Here is an 18,922-nt window from a genome sequence, read left to right as displayed (position 1 = left end):
GGACCACTCAGGGCCGGGATCCCGCGGCCCGGGATCAGGAGCTTTCTCGATCACGTGCACAAGTAGATTCTGTTTGCTTTGGCTTCGGCCTTGGCTTGAGCACTTCGATTCGAAATAATTATAATTTTTTGAATGGTCGTACTAGATCGTCGAGTTCGAGTTTGATTCATTGAGTGTTTGTGACTGCTAGAAGGACAGGTGCATGTGGCCAGATCAAGGCGAGTATTCTGTTGTAAGCAAATGTCTGAACATAACCGTAGTAATTATTACTTGTAGGAAGTCACACAAGTAGTAACAGCTAGTTAGTTGGGTACCAGGTGTATGCCATCAGTCATCAGACTCATCACTAACTAGTTACAGGCAGTAAGCTATAGATCGGCTCAGTTCGTCACGGATTGCTGCCCAGCTCCAGACCTGATAGATGTCGATTGCAGGAGAGGACAGCCGGAGCTGGTCCCTGGTATGATCTTCAAGAGAGCTGCAACATTTACTACAGTTGCACCCGGAGGTTCGTTCAGTTAGTCCGGTGTCAAATCAAGACAGACTTAGTGATCACAATATGGCTGAGGCTGTGTCAACAGAGAAAGCGTCGTTCCTGGCTGGTGGTCTGAGGCGTACATTAGACTCTGTGACACTTGAGAATGGGATCATGGTCGTTGCTGGTTGGTTGTGCTACGCATTGGCCTTCTCCGCACTGTCTTGCGTCATACTGCCCTTCTTCAGGGTGACAAATGTCAGTTCGAGGTTGCGCTACTCCTTATCACTCAGGTAGGTACATGTACTACAGTACATTGTACTGGAGCAAGAGTACAGTCAGACCTCGCATAACCGCACACATCCGTTTTCCAGAAAAATATCCAGATAGGCGAGGGAACCGGATAATCGAACACACATACTGTATATGTGCATGGCATATGCTGGCATAGTGGGATGGTCTAAGATCATGATTGAGAAACAGAGGGTACCAGGTTCAAGTCCTGCTTGGAAGCGGAAGGATTTTTTCCAGCCGTGCTGCGACCCACAGTTAATTGGGAACTCGTGGCCTGGCACGAGGAAAACATGGATGCAGTGAATGGGATTTTCGGTCTTTGACCACTTGCTGGTGAGCTGATCTACTCACCTCCCACCGCTTTAGGAGCTGTATCTGCGCCTTGATCCTTGAAGGGTGGTGGCGTTCCTACGGATGCGGAAAGCCCGGCTTCCAGCCGAGTCTCACGCGAACCGTGAAAAAAAATGCTGTAAATCGGTAACCAACAATTTTCTACCGGATGGCGAGGGATCCGGATAAACGAGGACCGGATAAGCGAGGTCTGACTGTACATAGCAGACTCAGCGGAGGACGTTCAGGTTGGTTGTAACGCTGAGTTTCATGCCGTTAGGCAATCATCAGACAACGAAGCAAGTGTACATAACCCCCCAGAGTGTGCAACGCCTGATCCAGCTCTGCATGGAGTCTTGGTCGAGCGTAATCGGATCTTTCCGTCATAATACCGTACACATCTGAGGGGAATCCGGGGAGTCGCGGGTACTCTCGGATCAAAAACAACGGTGCCCTGCCTCGAGACCGGCCTTGTGCTGGTGTGGAGTGTACGCATGACATCAGAAGATTTGATTACGCTCGACCAAGACCCTATGCAGAGCTGGATCAGGCGTTGCACACTCTGGGGGTTATGTAGTCTTGATAGAAGCCTAGCTTGATAGGCTTATAAACATGTTTTTGACTTCGACCGCATGTTACAACTGAAGCAAGGACGCACAGTGCTCCTGACTACTTGTACAACCATAACCCACAACATCAACAACAATACCACCGGTACACCACCGACAACAACAAAAACAACAACAACAACTATTGGCGATGGTGCCATCGTGGGAATAAAGAATTCAAACAACAACACAATATCAGCAAAAAAAACAACACAAACAAATTCCAAAATCAACCACCGTCCCCTAGAATAAGGAGGGTCCGAACCGGGGTTTTTCCCCCATACGGTTCAAATGGTCGCAAGACCGGGACTACCAACCGGGTTATGGCTGACTGGTAGCCAGGAGCACTGTGCGTCCTCGCCTTGTAACATGCCGTCGAAGTCGAAAACATACTGTGGTGTGTTTTGTATGGATACATCTGCAGTTTTAGTGCAGCACAGTGTGCATCGCCTATGGCGTTGGTCTTTGATTTTGAGCATTTCATTACTATGTGCTGTACTTGTATAAGAGATATAATAATTATTGCAATGATCGATACTACATGTATGCAAGTGCGGTATCAAAAGACTCAGCGCACCGTGCACTGGCACACTACATACTTGGTGACGGCGTACACTGTAGATCCAGTGTTTATTGTGTACACATGCATGTACTAAATATTGCGACAGAGCTTTCGGCCATATTTTCAATTCATTGCATTCCCAACTCATCACAACCACGCGCTCTTCAGCCGAACCATACAGACACCAGCAAGGACACTTCCGTTGAGAGATAATAATTATTGCTCCACGCCTCTAGACAGCTGTTTCGCTCCCTGTCGGAGCTCATCAGTAGAGGATGATAATGATGATAATGGAGGAATGATCATTCTTATACACCAGAAATGGCGCAAGTGCGCGCTTTCCACATATATCAATGGCATATGCAAGCTGCTAAAATGGTAAAGTGTGAGAACAGCGATAAATAATCATAGTACGCGCTCATTGGTGGAGAAACACACCACACAGGCGACGAAAATCTTACGCGGAATACTGATGCCAAAGGAAAGTACATGTATGTTGTTTATTATTATGATGTTGCATGTGTGGTGTGTTTCTCCACCAATGAGCGCGTACTATGATTATTTATCGCTGTTCTCACACTTTACCATTTTAGCAGCTTGCATATGCCATTGATATATGTGGAAAGCGCGCACTTGCGCCATTTCTGGTGTAAAAGAATGATCATTCCTCCATTATCATCATTATCATCCTCTACTGATGAGCTCCGACAGGGAGCGAAACAGCTGTCTAGAGGCGTGGAGCAATAATTATTATCTCTCAACGGAAGTGTCCTTGCTGGTGTCTGTATGGTTCGGCTGAAGAGCGCGTGGTTGTGATGAGTTGGGAATGCAATGAACATGCATGTACGGTACATTTAAAGGATTGGGCATCGGATACTCTGACTTGTACGCAACATAAACACAGTTCTTTCTCTCAACAAAACCTCTCACACCACTTGAAATCACAATAGCTCTCTCCGATGCAAAATGTCCGTAACTACGAATCACATACATGTACATTTTGATGGGGAAAGGCCATAGATATGGTATGTGATGTCACTATTTCCACAAAAGTGACAAAAGAGTACCGTAAAATCCCGCCAGAGCGCCCCTATCTCCGCCACCCTTCGAGTAGGTCCAGGTTGGGAGGGGCGGATGGGCGAGTCCTACTTGCCGCATTCGGTACTACATGAAAACGTACTCACCCTACGAAAACTGTGCGTGTGTCTCATACACCGAGCAAAGGTCAAGAGCAGGAAGTCGTACAGACCCATCAAGACCCAGGGTTTGTGCGATCCCTGGTCAAGAGAGTGTGAACTGTTGCGTACATTTCCAACCGGGTCGAGCACGCGTCTGCAGTGCGGTACGGCATCACGCTTCACAGAGTCATACGAGGATTCTCACTTCCCTGACAAGAAGTCAGGGAGGGCGCATGGGAGAGACGGGGCGCTCGGGCGGGATTTTACGGTAGTAATATTTCCATTTCCCACTGAAACTCGCCCAAAGAGTACCCAGTAGAGCGAAGTGCCCGTAACTTCAGGGTCCGGATATCCAAGGGACCGTACTGTCTTGTATTAAAGCCGGTCTCGTATAGAAGCCTGTTTTGAATACGATCCTGATTTTCAAGATACACTGTCGGCACATAAGCCTGGTTTTAGTGTTGACATACATAGAAATACCTGTCTTGTATAGAAGCCTGTCTCATAGAGAAGCCTGCGAAATTTCCCCAAAAAAGTCTTATAAGCCGTGGCTTTTATACACGACAGTTCATGGTATGAGTGTAGTTAGTATGCTATGTTTTACCGGTTTTTTAAATGGTGTTGGCGTCTTTTCTGCAGCATTATCTCCGGCTGCTTTGCGTCCTACACAGCACTCCTGGGCATTGAGGCTGTGCTGAACTTGGGCAATGATTTTCTATATTCCACGTAAGTTCTCTTCGTACTGTGAGCTACTGCGATGCAAGAATATCCGCTACCACATATATAGCTAACTGAGTTGCTGCGACTTTGGCGGTAATTGTAGAAATGGGCAGCTTCTCCTGACTTTGGAGCTGCGCTCCCTGCTGACTGACTGGCACTTGACTGACTCACGATTGCTGGCTGGAGCACATGCGAAGCATATCGGACCTTCCACTTGGCAAACCTGCAAGAAAGCTCCGCTCCCAGCTGAATACACTGTGTTTCGGGGATTTCATCGGTCATCAGTTGAGCTTGAGTAGGCTAATGGAATTAGTGCTGCGCGAGCACTGCATTACATAGTGCTTTCCGAGCCAAAACATCATTAGAATTTAGATACCAGCTTACAGTGACGCACCGTTTCCTGCACGGCAAACACCTTCTGAGCACCAGGCAGCAGCGTGAGTCAGGGTTGCACATGGAGTTGTGAACACAGACACCGAGGGTCGTTGATAATTCACAACGCTGTGACTTCCGATCATGTGTCGCGCGCTGGACAACAATAATACAACTCGTGCATCTGCCTGATGCTCACGAGGTGTTTGTCATGCTGGAAATGGAGCGTCACTTCAAGTTGATATCTCTAGTGACATTCTGGCTGCGAGAGCACTACGTAATGCAGTGCTCTCGCAGCACTCATTAGCCTAATCAAGCTCAACTGATGACGGGTGAATTATCCGCAAACACTGTGAATTGAGCAGGGAGTGGTTCTTACTTGCAAGTTTGCCGACTGTACAGTCTGGTATTCTTCTTGTGTTCTCGGCTTCGAGTCCTGGTGAGGTTGGCATTTTTTTCTCTTCTCATGCAGTTCACTTCCCCGACTAGGCGATAGCGAATCTGTGGGCTTTCTTCTCGTGTTACTTTTGCCTCCGTGTCGGGTTTTATTTTCTGTGTGTATGTGTGCCTGTGTGTGTGTGTGTGCTTGCATGCACATATTCTGTTCTTCACAGATATCCACCGATTCTCATGTACGGCCGTTTTGGCTTCATCTATTTCACCTATGATATTGTTGCCATGTTCCTGGTCTACTCGGCGTCCGAGCATGCTGCTTCATTGTCTTGGCCGGCTTGTCTGAGGGCTCATCTGCTTCGTAGCTGTGATCTGGTCGTGCACCATTTAATCATGGGTTTTGTCATCATTCCATTTGCAATTGTAAGCTTTCTATGTTGAATGGTTTGATAGAGGGCATGTGGACGTGTGCACATACAGCACAGTGTGTAGAAGTAAACATCTAGAAGCGCTCACTTCCAAAACAGTCTGCTGTGCAAACAGAAATATCGCCGGTATTTGTTTTCGTCCATAGGGCTTTCAGACTAAATTAAAAGCGGGACTAAAGTCGACTGGCCTGGCCTTTTGGTTTGTCAGCCAGGTAAACTACCTACCTTTCTTTGGAGTGGGACTAAATTATTCACTGACTGAATTCTCTGCTTCTACAGTAGTATCTGTTTATGTGGCCATTACTTGCATTGTTCCCATTTGCTGTAGAATAATTCTGAACAGATCTGTAGGCCTCTAGCCTTGGTTTTTGCCAGTTTGTAGTTTGAACTGTCCACCTCTCCACACTGTGCTCTTGGCCCGCATTCACAACGCCATACTCCATAGCGAGGAAGTTCTTTCTTAGATAGATGCTCCCCATCCTCCAGACAGCTGTTTCCGCGGCTCATTGAAAGCTCCTCGGTGGAGGTATATAACGGATGAGTATGCTATGGCTGGGGAGTATGGTGTTGTGAACGTGGTGAGGTGGACAGTTCAAATTATTTTCAAATGGCCGAGTTCATCGCTACTTCTGAGTTGGTAGTTTCTTTGGATAATTTAGTCCTAACACTGCTTGCCGTGATTCTTCATTTTGCTTGATCATGATTCACGATGTCATGTACATGTATGTGTCACTGTGTGTATGTGTGTGTGTGTGTGTTTGCATGGCTGCGTGCATGCGTGTTTTCATGCCTGCGTGCTTGTGCGCACCTGCGCTTGTGTCTGTGCGTGCGTATCTGTTTCCGGCAGTTTTTCCTCAGGGACAAAGGCCACCTTGTTGTAGCTGTAGTAATTCTGCACGAGGCTAGTACTCCTTTCTTGAGCATGCACACATCTCTGAAAATGGTGAGTACAGTGCCAAATGAACATCAGTACACATGTTCTTTCTCTAATTTTTCTCTTTTCTACGTCAAACGCTTGTTCTCGCCCTTGCTTGGACAGGTCTCCCTCAAATCATTATCAAGGAACGGTGCCCTGGGTAGTGTTCATAAAGTACAAGAGAGAATGCGTGTGCATGGGTATTCGCTTTGCACGTTGCCCTGTGATCTTCAGTTACAATAGAGCCCACTCCCGCTGCCTGCTGTGCTACGGGTGTATGTTAGTGACAGGCGGTGGAGACCCGGCGTCACGGCGCTATCTTTTACCTCGCTTTGTGACGGAAAACGCAAAGCATTGTGCCAGCATGGGGCATTTGGCCACGTCCATTGCACTGGGTCTAGCGTCTAGGCTCTGCTCCGGGAGTGGATGCCAATGGAAATTAGAAGTGAATTACATGTGCAAGCAAGTGTAGAAAAATATGCATTAACGGCTGCTGGACTCTGACTCAACCAGACCTACATCTATTTTCATTATTCGATTGGTTTAGAGAGACTCCCGATATAGGTATCCATTTACCTCTGGAGGATCCGTAAATAAACAATACAATACAATACAATACTGCGCCACTTTCTGCCATCATATGCGTTTGTCAAAGCTCGGGAATATAATGCAGGCTTGCGTGGACCACGGGAAATGCACTCGTGTTTATGGAGCCACGGGCATTAGAGATCAGCTGTCTCTGGCACAAATTAATGGTGACATTCACGTGGCCATAAAAGCTAAACTTCTGATCTGTGCGCTGAGTCTTGATAGACGCACACACTTTTGAAAGTTCCGAACCGGTCGGTTTTGGAGCCGATCCAGTTGGGGACAATTTGCAATATCCTTGTCTCACGACTCAAGTTCCAGTCAGTGATCCCTGGATACAGTGATCCCTGGAGTTAGTGGTGCCTGGAATCAATGATCCCTGGAGTCAGTGATCTCTGGAGTAGATATGCAGGCAGTGAACCTACACAGATTCGGCAGATTCAATAATATAGAAGGGAATTACCTAAAGTAAGGCATGAATGACCATTTCAGAGGTGATCTTTGTAGTAGGAATCTCGGCCTTGTCCCATATGGTGCAGTGGTATGTGCAGTCGATTTCCAATCGAGAGGTTGCGGGTTCAATTCCAGACGGTTATGGTCGCACACGTCTTTCTTCTCTTTCTCATTCTCCTAGCTCTTCTTTCATTCTCCTGGGGGGTTACCAACAGCCAGTGTATGCCGGAGTATGTGGTGTGGTGGTGTGTGTGTGTTGAAAAAGAAAAAAGAAAAATAGGGATTCACTGGCCAGAAAAAAGTCACTTCAATCAGCTGTGTGGTGGATACTAGGCTAAAATTAGTGGTGGTCAATTCATCAGCCTTGTAAGCTGTTGAATGGTGTAATCCCAGCACAAGTTGCTATGTCTAACATAGCTGTTCGCTATCATTGCTTCCACGATGGGCATGTCTGAGTGTGTGTGTGTGTGTGTGTGTGTGTGTGTGTTCCAAGTCGTCGTCTTCGTGCGGTAGTTTGCTCCTCTCGCGGGCTTGCAAAGATGTTCAAATATTTGAAAGATTTTCTTATCGTCGGAAACGATTCCTCTCACGGCGGCCGTTCGAACTGGTCCATCACTCTCCACAACAGAGCAAACATTCCATCAGCCAATGCTCAGAGTCGTTCCAGAATTGTTTCCGGTGATAAGCCAGATCCATAGCTGCTGGAGATGGCTCTCTCGAACGTGGTCCCGCTCGTCGTTCTATATTGTCGGCCCCGTAAGGGGACACGTGACCGTAATGGCAGTGTTTACCAGGACCAGGACCAGGTGTGTGTGTTTGATTGTCTGGCACTGGAAGTCCACAAGGTGATCTGCTGTGCACGTGTGCTTTTGTCTGTAATAAGCTGGCTTTGGAGCAGGCATGGATGGATGTGAGACTATCCACTCACCCATTATGAACTGAATATGACTGAATAACCGGGCGATGATTGTGGTCGAGCCTCAACTCATCAAAGAATATGGTTTTGTTGACTGGATGCGAAAATGGAAGTTGAATATCATTCTCTCGCTTTTTCCTTTTACTTTCCATGCTACAGCTGCAGAAGACCAACAACTGGCTGTTTATCTGCAATGGTGCAATGTTCATTGCTGCGTTTCTCATATTCCGCGTGTGCTCGTTCCCCTATCTCTACTGGCGCTACCAGCAGTATAGACAGATGTCAAGCCTCGTCCAAGTCGTGCTCTCCTTACCCTGGTACTGCAACGCGGGATCGTTCAGCATCGCCTCTCTGCAGTACTTCTGGTTTGTCAAGGTGGTAAGGAGCATTGTGCACACTGCTCGCGCCGGCGGCGATAAGGGCAAGGCCAAGCCAGCGTAGGTGTGCGGGCTGGGTCGTTCCGGTTGTGCTTTGCGTCGACTAGTTGAATATTCCGGTAAGGTATTGGTTGTCTGTTAGCCAATATCACCATCACCACCACCACCACTATAACCGCGGCTTTACCCTGCAGTGACAGATACTGCTTGTATAAAACGATGGTATCCACGGCCGTGACTGGCCCTGGTGGTGTGTACGTAGAGCTTACAATGATAGCTCACATTTTTGGTGCGTCCATGGAGCTATGAAGGCGAGACCTCTGGTCGGCGGAGCTTAATGGGCCCCACCACCACACTCCATTATTCACCCCAGTGTCTGGAGATATGTGGATTTTGTAGAGAAAAAAAAGAAGAAAAACACCAGTACAACCTGTAGATATTTCCTCATGTTGAATGAAGCAACAACAACAGCTACCTATTGGCTTACTGTTCAGCCGGAATCTACACATCAGCTTTAAATTCGTTCCAAAGCTTCCTGTCTGCCGTCCGTTTGTTTTACGCAGTACTGGTATTCTATTTAAAACTAATGACGGCACAAGGAAAAACAGTCGGCTGACTGAGCCGGTCTTCTCTGCGGAATCTCAGTATGTGGTTATGCCAACCTCCGACCAAGTCAATGGAACAGTACGACTTTGGATAGATTAGTGAAGTTTTCAAAACCAGTGTTAATTTTTAAAAAGGACTGTTCTATCCGGTTCTTCACCATCAGGGTTTATGAAGCACTATTTGCAATCTCGTTAGCATGCTGACAGCAAGAGTGTACATGTATGTGCACAAGATTTGCATGATCTTATGTACCACTGCTCTTGTTTTATGATCTCTAACTCCATACGTAATGACTCCATATGGTACTGGTGAGCTTCTTCCGATATTTAATATTATAAAAATACAGCATCTTACCCCCTCCAGTTAGAAGCCTCTGCCATACTCGACACAAACACACACTCAGACTCAGACATGCCCATTGCGGAAGCGATGGTAGCGAACAGCTATGTTAGACATAGCAACTTGTCCTGGGATTACACCATTCAACAGCTTGTAAGGCTGATGAATTGACCGCCACTAATTTGAGCCTGGTCTACACCACACAGCTGATTGAAGTGGCTTTTTCTGGCCAGTGAATCCCTATTTTTCATTTTTCCCCCGTGCATGCGTGCATGATGTCATTGAAATCAAAACGCGGCGCAAGGTTTGAAGCGCGGGTAGAATTTCGTTGGCCACACCTGCAGTGCATTATTGTGCGTGTACAAGCATACTACCGTATTGGTACCAGCTGCTGGCAGCTGTGTACCAATACGGGCGTTGTATGTAGTATTTACCAACCCGTGCTGTTTTGCAGACCCCGAGACGGCAGGAACCACCGGCCTATCCACTTGTGGACTACACCCATCCCGTGTGGCAAGCAGAGACACACCGGCAGCCACACACACACCTACAACTACCAGTATAAACAAAGACTGTTTGTATCGATAGGCTTCCCAGCCCCGGACTAGAGTCACACTCACAGTCTTCCCCATGCCAGCACAACCATGTACGGTAAAACCTGTCAAGGCAACCACTCTGATAAGGCGACCATCTCTCCCAGAAGACCACTACAACTGAACTAGCCAAAGGGATGTACTTCCAGTAGGCCTGGGCGGATAATGCTAGTTACTTTGCGGGATAATGCTAATGGCAATGCCAGAAAACTGTATCATAATGCTACTTATAATGCTGCTGTTCCTCTGTAATGCCAGCAATTCACCAGTAGTAAATATGGAAAAATGGCTTGGTTTGGGCAGTATTGTGCATGTTTCGTAGTTCTACGTAGACGGCATGGAAAATGCTAGAAAATCATGATCATAATACATATGTACTAGTTTCATGCTGCTATTGCTCCATAATGCCAGCAAAACCGCAATAGTATGCATGGAAAATGGCTTAGTTTGGACAATCCTATGCAGGTTGTGCAGTTCTATGTACAAGGCATGTAACGGTCCATTTTTTGTAGTGGCCAAAACTTCCATATTTGAGTATAATGCCACTTTTGTGGAAATGTAGTGTCATAATGCTAGTGTAGCGTTGGCACGCTTGTAACTGTTACTCACACAGCTGCAGCGTGAATCACGTCTTCAATGTATTGGTCACGCGTGTTACACCGCACCCGTACCCCGCACTTGCAACTCTGTACCGTGCTTGCAGATCCATGACATGCATAGTAACTAGTCTCACTGCGTTCAATGTTTCATATTGACCTTAGAAATACTAGTCTAGACCTTTTGCTGCACTTTCAACCACCTCTTTTACGCCCATTGCCCACACTGCTATTCAGCTCCTTCTGCATAGAATCAAATGGCATTCCTTGTGCAATGACTGTGGCCCACACATCTTACTTTGACCTTTCTGTTTCTACTCTACGTATCCCCTGGTCATAGCTTGGCTTGGCTTACTTACACTAACAGTTCCACACCCTATAAAAGCTGCTGTTCACAATTCTCTTCATGTCAGTTTTAGAGTTAGAGTCAGAGTTAATGTTTACAATGTAGTCTTCCGTTTAGTTCAGTAATAATTTTAAAGCCGTGTGTTCACTGAGACCCGTCTGCATTTGCCTCAGAGAGAGAGAGAGAGACTGCGGCCCGCTACACTAGCATAATGCTCGTTGCAAATCGCACACTATATTCTATAATGCTACTTACATGACTGTATAGTTATAATGCTAGCATCATCCGCCCAGGCCAGGCCGAACTACTTACTTCCAGTCAATAAATGACCCAGTACAGTGTACAATCATGGGCATGAACCATACTGTACCAAGAGCACCGGTACATACATGAACCATACTGTACCAAGAGCACCGGTACATACATGAACCATACTGTACCAAGAGCACCGGTACATACATGAACCATACTGTACCAAGAGCACCGGTACATACATGAACCATACTGTACCAAGAGCACCGGTACATACATGAACCATACTGTACCAAGAGCACCGGTACATACATGAACCATACTGTACCAAGAGCACCGGTACATACATGAACCATACTGTACCAAGAGCACCGGTACATACATGAACCATACTGTACCAAGAGCACCGGTACATACATGAACCATACTGTACCAAGAGCACCGGTACATACATGAACCATACTGTACCAAGAGCACCGGTACATACATGAACCATACTGTACCAAGAGCACCGGTACATACATGAACCATACTGTACCAAGAGCACCGGTACATACATGAACCATACTGTACCAAGAGCACCGGTACATACATGAACCATACTGTACCAAGAGCACCGGTACATACATGAACCATACTGTACCAAGAGCACCGGTACAAACATGAACCATACTGTACCAAGAGCACCGGTACATACATGAACCATACTGTACCAAGAGCACTGGTACATACATGAACCATACTGTACCAAGAGCACCGGTACATACATGAACCATACTGTACCAAGAGCACCGGTACATACATGAACCATACTGTACCAAGAGCACCGGTACATACATGAACCATACTGTACCAAGAGCACCGGTACAAACATGAACCATACTGTACCAAGAGCACCGGTACATACATGAACCATACTGTACCAAGAGCACCGGTACATACATGAACCATACTGTACCAAGAGCACCGGTACATACATGAACCATACTGTACCAAGAGCACCGGTACATACATGAACCATACTGTACCAAGAGCACCGGTACATACATGAACCATACTGTACCAAGAGCACCGGTACATACATGAACCATACTGTACCAAGAGCACCGGTACATACATGAACCATACTGTACCAAGAGCACCGGTACATACATGAACCATACTGTACCAAGAGCACCGGTACATACATGAACCATACTGTACCAAGAGCACCGGTACATACATGAACCATACTGTACCAAGAGCACCGGTACATACATGAACCATACTGTACCAAGAGCACCGGTACATACATGAACCATACTGTACCAAGAGCACTGGTACATACATGAACCATACTGTACCAAGAGCACCGGTACATACATGAACCATACTGTACCAAGAGCACCGGTACATACATGAACCATACTGTACCAAGAGCACCGGTACAAACATGAACCATACTGTACCAAGAGCACTGGTACATACATGTAAATCTCTCAGTCTTATTTTACTCTTGCCTGGGGGGGGGGGGGGGCTTGGTACGACAAGAAAAATCGGAAAATGTATTGCAATCAGCAACATGTAACAACAATAATGGACAACGACTACTAGTACATAGGACAAAGACTTGTACTACATGTAGGGGGGGGGGGGTAGCTTTACTAGTGACTGTACAATGTCATGTACTCATTGAATGATGCCACTGACACAACACACAGTGACACACGTACACGTCACACAGGCATGGCATGATGACTGATGAGCCCTGTGCAAGCTAGGCTTGGCACGCACTGGACGGGATATCCCCCCATGCAGTCCGGACTCCGAAACCGATATGTAAAGAATATCTCATGAGTACGAGGGTGATACCGGCGAATATCAATCCCGACTGCGAAGCAGAAGGGATTGATATGAGGGTACGGTATCACCCGAGCTACGAGGGTGATATTCTACTTATCACATATGACCCTACACCATGTACACACCCAGGGCCTGCTCTAGACATTCAACACAGCCCGGTCAGAGTGTACCTGGTGCATGCAGGCCAGCCGGGTCAGATCATCCGGCAGAAAAACAACTAAAAAGCCTGCTCAAAACGCAGGAAAATAGAAAGGCGAATTTATTACCGGAAATCGTTTAGGGCATGTTCGATTGTACGAATCCATCAGCCCCGGACCCGGATTCGCCAAATTTGTGCATGTTCGATTGTACGAATCCGGATCCCGAGAGCACGGATTCGGATCCAGTCAACCCACCTCCCAGAGACGGATTCGACGGATTCGACGGATTCATTTCGATAGTACGACTCGTATCTACTCAAAACTCGCAATATGCGTACACTAGGTCAAGAGTTTACCACAACGCGTACAGATACTACGGGATGAGCTGTAGCAACGCGGTTGCTAAGGCCTTGAAACGGATTATCGGTTGTGCACATTCGATTGTATCCGTCCGATCGAAGTGATCTGGTCGGCGGGGATCGGGATCCAGTTTCTACAATCGAATGCAGCCTTAGAGAACAACAAGGCGAACTATCAAAGTCTGCAAATGTAGAAGGTAAACGACATTACGTGAAGAATGCAAAGCAGTTCCATTGGATTCTGATTTAACAATTTGAAAAATTGGAATTCTGTTTTCTAATTAGTGCTAGTAGCAGGACGAACATGTTCACATAATAGAGCACTGCAGCACCCAGGAGCCGAGCAGCATGCCGATAATTCGAAGCAGTGAGTTCTTACCTCTCAACCACGCATCGCGAGCAAATCCACCGCCGCTCGTGTTCCCGGAACACGAGCGGCGGTGGATTTCCAAAGTTTTTTTTTTAAATTTCGGCCAGTCTTGCACAAAGCACATGACATGGATAGACTGGCATGCTCGTATTCCAGCCAGGGTCGACCTTTCTTCCAAGAGTCTTGGAAAGCGTGAGTTCTTTTTCTCTTCGCTGCGAGCTCCATCGTCCAAATCACCAGTCGGATGAATGCAACTGTGTCAAAAGCTATAGCCAAAGTAATAGATACGCTTTTGACTGCATGACTGCCCCATCGACTTTGAATGTCCTGACTTCCTGCTCGCCGCTGGCCAGATCGCGCTGGAACCAGTTGACCCCAGTTGACCCTAGCCGAGTCTGTCGCTTGTAGACTGTAGTGTGTACCATGGTGTACGGTTGCGCTACAGATGGGGTCCGCGAGTCGGGAAATACCGGTATTTTAGGAATCCATTGTCAGTTTGAGACATTTTTCAGCCGGGTCAGACTGGACCCGGTGTTATCTATTCAGCCAGGTCGTGCAGTTCCCCAGCCGGGCGCGTGACCCGGCTGACCCGGCTCTCCAGCAGGCCCTGACACCATGTGTCTTCTTATCACATATGACCCTACACACCATGTGTCTTATCCCATATGACCCTACACACCATGTGCACCGTACTTCATGCTCTTCCTGCTACACAACTACATTGCCACAGTAGAGTTTAGTTTGAACTTAGGTAAAGCATAGGGTAGGAAGGAAAAGTATAGAGGAGTGGAAATAGAAGAGTTGATTGAAATGGAGTATTGTAAATTGTAAATGGAACACTGCATTGCAGAAACGAGCCAACTTCAGCGCAGTTCCTTCACATCGTTCACATGTATGTGAACGGCACCACTGAAGTTGCCAGAGAATATGAATTTTGCGCTATTCTCCGACGTCACCGTTGATGAACTGGTAGTGACAGAAGCTGACGGGGGAGGTGCCTGAGGCTCTTCCAAGGCCTGCAGTTCCTCCGGAGTCGCGCACTGCAGTGCTTCATCAATGGCGTCTACGTCCAACAGGTGAGCAGTTTTCATCTTGTCATGCTCGCTTGGCTGCAAGTACGAGTCTAGGCTTTGGGCATTCCGATGGCCGGAAGTACGCATGATTGTAGTGGCACTCACATTTTGCTTAGCCAAGGTCGTAATGGCGGTGGCGCGCACACTGTGGTTGGTGTAGATCTGGCTTAGTCGCGCTGTTTCGCTCATCTTCTTCATCATGCCATCGATTTTGTTTTTACCAAACACTTGGCCTGTGTACCATTCTGCATCCTCTGGCTGGTAATGTTTGCGTGGTATCTGAAAGAGTCGCTTGGACTTCACAGACAACTTTGAAGTGAGGAGTAGGACGGCTTCCACCTGCCAGTCGGACACTATCATCCCATCAGACACCGTGTCCTTTCCTTTAATGCCGCCTTGCTGGTTCTTCTGGGCGAATGCTGTGGCTAATGTGATGTATCTTTTGCCTTTGTCGTTGGTCTTCACATCCAGGTCGTCGGATGTTAGATACGCCTGAATCTCCGAACCACGCAGACAGAAGTGGTAAGTGATGACGAACCAGACAAGGTAGGTGAGGTGATCCGCATTTGTCTTCCAGTCACCGAGGTGCTTGTAGATCTTTTCTTTGTCGCTATCGGAGATGGGAGGCTTGTGCTGCGTTGGTGCTACCAGGCCGTCTTTCTTTAACTGCTTTAGGTAGCCATCAAGTACTTGGTTAGCCTCGATAAACTCACTATCAGTATAGAGATTGATGGTGCGCTTCAGCTCTTGCAGTTCACGGTGAATGGCACTCCGAAACTGCAGTAAGCTGTTCTTAGAATACGGCTGTTTGTTGACTTGACGGATTTCAACATAGGCATGCTTCAGGATAGATGCTAGATCAGTCGCTTGTATTGTTTTCAAGTCGCACGTTTTCTTGTTCTCCACACACCAAGTGTCAAAAACACGCATCCAGTTCTTAGTAGCTCGTTTGGTGTTTGCGGGAACACGACTTTCACGTATCCTATCCAGATCTGACTCAGACACTTGCACAAATCGCTTAACTCTTTCTTCACTGCTGTGCTGTTCTGACGAAACGCGCTTTTCAGTAGTGGTCTTTTCCACCACCTCACCAGTTGCTAACGTCGCAGTTGCTGTAGATGATAAAGAGAATCCTGACATGTTGGCTATTTCATCTGTAGATAAAAAGTTGAAGTAGTTGGAAGCGGCATCCAAAACTTCTGCATCTTCCAAGTCAATATCACTTGCACCCAAGTCAAAGCTAGCCATCTTACTGGTAAGAATACCGAAAGTGACCAGACCCAGAAGTATTGTCAAGTATTTGTGCTTTCTGTGTACGTGTGCACAAACCATGAGGGTCCTTGGCTCATTGTTCTAGGAACGGAATCAATGACTCCATTCTTGGTAAGTGTTTTCCTTGGTCATGTTGTATTTCCTGCAACTTAGGCGTACTATTCTCGGAATTGTTGTTTACTAACTTTTAGTATAAATTCCAATTCCTCTAAAGTGTACTATATTGCATTCCATATTTAGCATTTTGATTGCTCCTTCTAGCCCTATGTTTCAGGCTCTACTGAGCCTACCTGGCAGACCCCCCACCGCTTTCGCCAGCAAGGCCAAAGGGGCGGGGGGGGGGGGGGTAGGCGCGGGAGTAGGGCCTGTAGCGTAGGGCCTAGCAGGAACAATCAAGTGCTAAATATGGAGTGCATTTATAGTACGCTTTCGAGTATATGCGTACGGTGTACGCAGCAGGGGTGATATAGAGCAGCAGGGGTGATATGGGCTAGGCGGGGTGATATCGGCCTATATCACCCGCCTACGAAGGCCTCTGATTGGTTCAATCCATGGAAACCATCACCTGATATGTGATAACACAGGGTGACACCGAGATTCGGATAACCATGATAACCTGACTCCTGCCAGTCCTGGGATCCACGAACCGGTACTGAAATATTACATGTACGCTGTAGAAGGTCACCGGTCTACGGTGTATGATCGATCCTTGGTGACACCTGCGACGTGATGCTGGATTATGTGGATACTGTACATGTATGCAGACACTTCCTGCACACGGCTGCAGCCAGGAAACGCGAGCACTTGTACTCACTGGCTACACTGCACTGCTGCTGCGCTAGCACGGTTCCTTCCACTTCCAGTCAGTGAATCACTTCCTTGCCACTGGCACTTGACCAAAAATCAATCATGCTGATCATACAGCCCATACAGCCTACATGCAGCATAGTCATTGTTTTTCGATTTTGACAGTTACAAGGCGAGGACGCGTATTGGCATTGCTACTCTACTGTAGTCTGTAGTGTAGATCCTGACTACAAGTACAACTGACTGTCAAAATCGAAAACACCAAGCAAGGCTTCTGTGTACTGTATACTACTTTTAGTATTAGTAATTTAGTATTACTAATGCATAGTCATTGTACAGTACATGCACAGTCGATCTACCGGCGCCCCATGCATACAGTCAATCATAGCGGCAGCATACAGTATGTCTGTATGATACAGTCTACGCGCAGTCTACGCTGACAGCTAGCTGACTGCATGCCAGACTGGGTCACCACGTAACACTAACAGGCCAGGCGTCCAGTTGGACCAGATCACCTCCACCGTTACGTCGTCACCCGTGTCATCATTGTTTGGCCTTGCAGTTTTCTACTGAATGGAAACAGTAACTGGTTTTTAGTCAAATCTCGTGCCACTCTCTCTCTCTGTAGTAGCTCTCTCTCTCTCTCCCTCTCATCGCTACTTTACTCATCAGTTCATTGTAGCGTGATCGATTAGGAAAGCACTGTTTCCTTGCCCTGGGTTTTCCCTACAATAATGTACATAGGCCCTATCTGAGTACCTGCACCGGTCCGTAGCACCCGTGAGCTGATTCACCGCCGCCGATATTTTCCAGCGTCCGTTAGCACAGTACAGTGATTCTAGCCATAGTTTGTAGTTTGCCCAGCGCGGTCCTCTCAGAACACTACAATTTCAACGGCTTGGCAAGCCGACTGAGATAGTGAGAAACCGCTGTAGTAGTCGCTGCTGCTGTTGTGACTGCCAGCGCAGCGCAGGCTGTTCCCTTGCACAGCACATCACCAGTAACAGGGACCTAGGCCAGGGAGGCATCAGAGTTCAGAGTCACATTTGCAGCAGCAGCAGCAGCAGCAGCAGCGTTCTCGATATGGCCCGGTGGCTGTGCTACATTGCATTGGCTCTCGTTCTTACCTGTGGTAAGTAACAATACAATAGTTCCTTTCGTATCAGCTGAACTACGTCTACGAGACATGGCATAGAGTTTGTGCATACTAGTACACTGTAACTAATACTTACACTGAGTGTAACTGCACTTCCTTCCACCTGGCAGGATACGTCGAGTTATTTTCACTTTACATTTTTCGAGAGCTACGAGTATGAAACTGCACTGCACTGTGTAGCCTTGTCATCTCAGGCGCTTCGCACCGACTTTGGAGGTGGGGCGGCCATGGAAGGGGGGTCGGGGGTCCGCCCCCCCCCCGGAAAAATTTCAAAAATTGAAGCCAATTGCAAGCATTTCCGGGCATTTGGTGCCATTTCAGTGTACGGTAACTACAAATGAAAGACTTTTTGATTCTGCAAAAAACAAGAAGATGCTACGATCGGGGACAAACATTACCCTCCCCCCGGAAAAATTCAAAAATTGAAGCCAATTGCAAGCATTCCCAGGCATTTGGTGCCATTTCAGTGTACATGGACTTTTGATTCTGCAACAAACCACGATCGGGGACAAGGATTTGCCATGTTTGCGCTGAGATCATCGCGCTTTGTTGTAGTGTGCT

At 47.2% G+C, this 18,922-nt stretch overlaps 3 protein-coding genes across 3 annotated transcripts in view; 2 read left to right on the top strand and 1 right to left on the bottom strand.

Moving 5' to 3' along the window:
* Positions 1-27: 27 nt before the first annotated feature.
* Positions 28-11,104, top strand: LOC135805376 (TLC domain-containing protein 3A-like). The gene is made up of 5 exons (XM_065319404.1): positions 28-768; positions 4,087-4,173; positions 5,154-5,355; positions 6,208-6,303; positions 8,393-11,104. Exons 1-5 carry the CDS (start codon positions 560-562, stop codon positions 8,672-8,674), a joined length of 876 nt encoding a protein of 291 aa, XP_065175476.1. The 5' UTR covers positions 28-559; the 3' UTR covers positions 8,675-11,104.
* A 3,812-nt stretch (positions 11,105-14,916) lies between these two features.
* LOC135807148 (uncharacterized protein KIAA1958-like) lies at positions 14,917-16,374 on the bottom strand. Its single transcript, XM_065321182.1, has one exon. The coding sequence runs from the start codon at positions 16,372-16,374 to the stop codon at positions 14,917-14,919; it is 1,458 nt and encodes a 485-aa protein (XP_065177254.1).
* A 1,344-nt stretch (positions 16,375-17,718) lies between these two features.
* The window catches only part of LOC135807136 (uncharacterized), a 15,872-nt gene continuing 14,668 nt past the window's right edge, over positions 17,719-18,922 (top strand). The window contains exon 1 of the mRNA XM_065321176.1: positions 17,719-18,337. Coding sequence (XP_065177248.1) covers positions 18,289-18,337 — 49 coding nt within the window. The 5' untranslated portion in view covers positions 17,719-18,288. The remainder of the gene's footprint in view (positions 18,338-18,922) is intronic.

Source organism: Sycon ciliatum, chromosome 1, assembly GCF_964019385.1.
Source record: "Sycon ciliatum chromosome 1, ocSycCili1.1, whole genome shotgun sequence".
In the NCBI taxonomy this organism is placed as follows: domain Eukaryota; kingdom Metazoa; phylum Porifera; class Calcarea; order Leucosolenida; family Sycettidae; genus Sycon; species Sycon ciliatum.
This window is presented reverse-complemented; position numbering and strand designations above follow the sequence as displayed.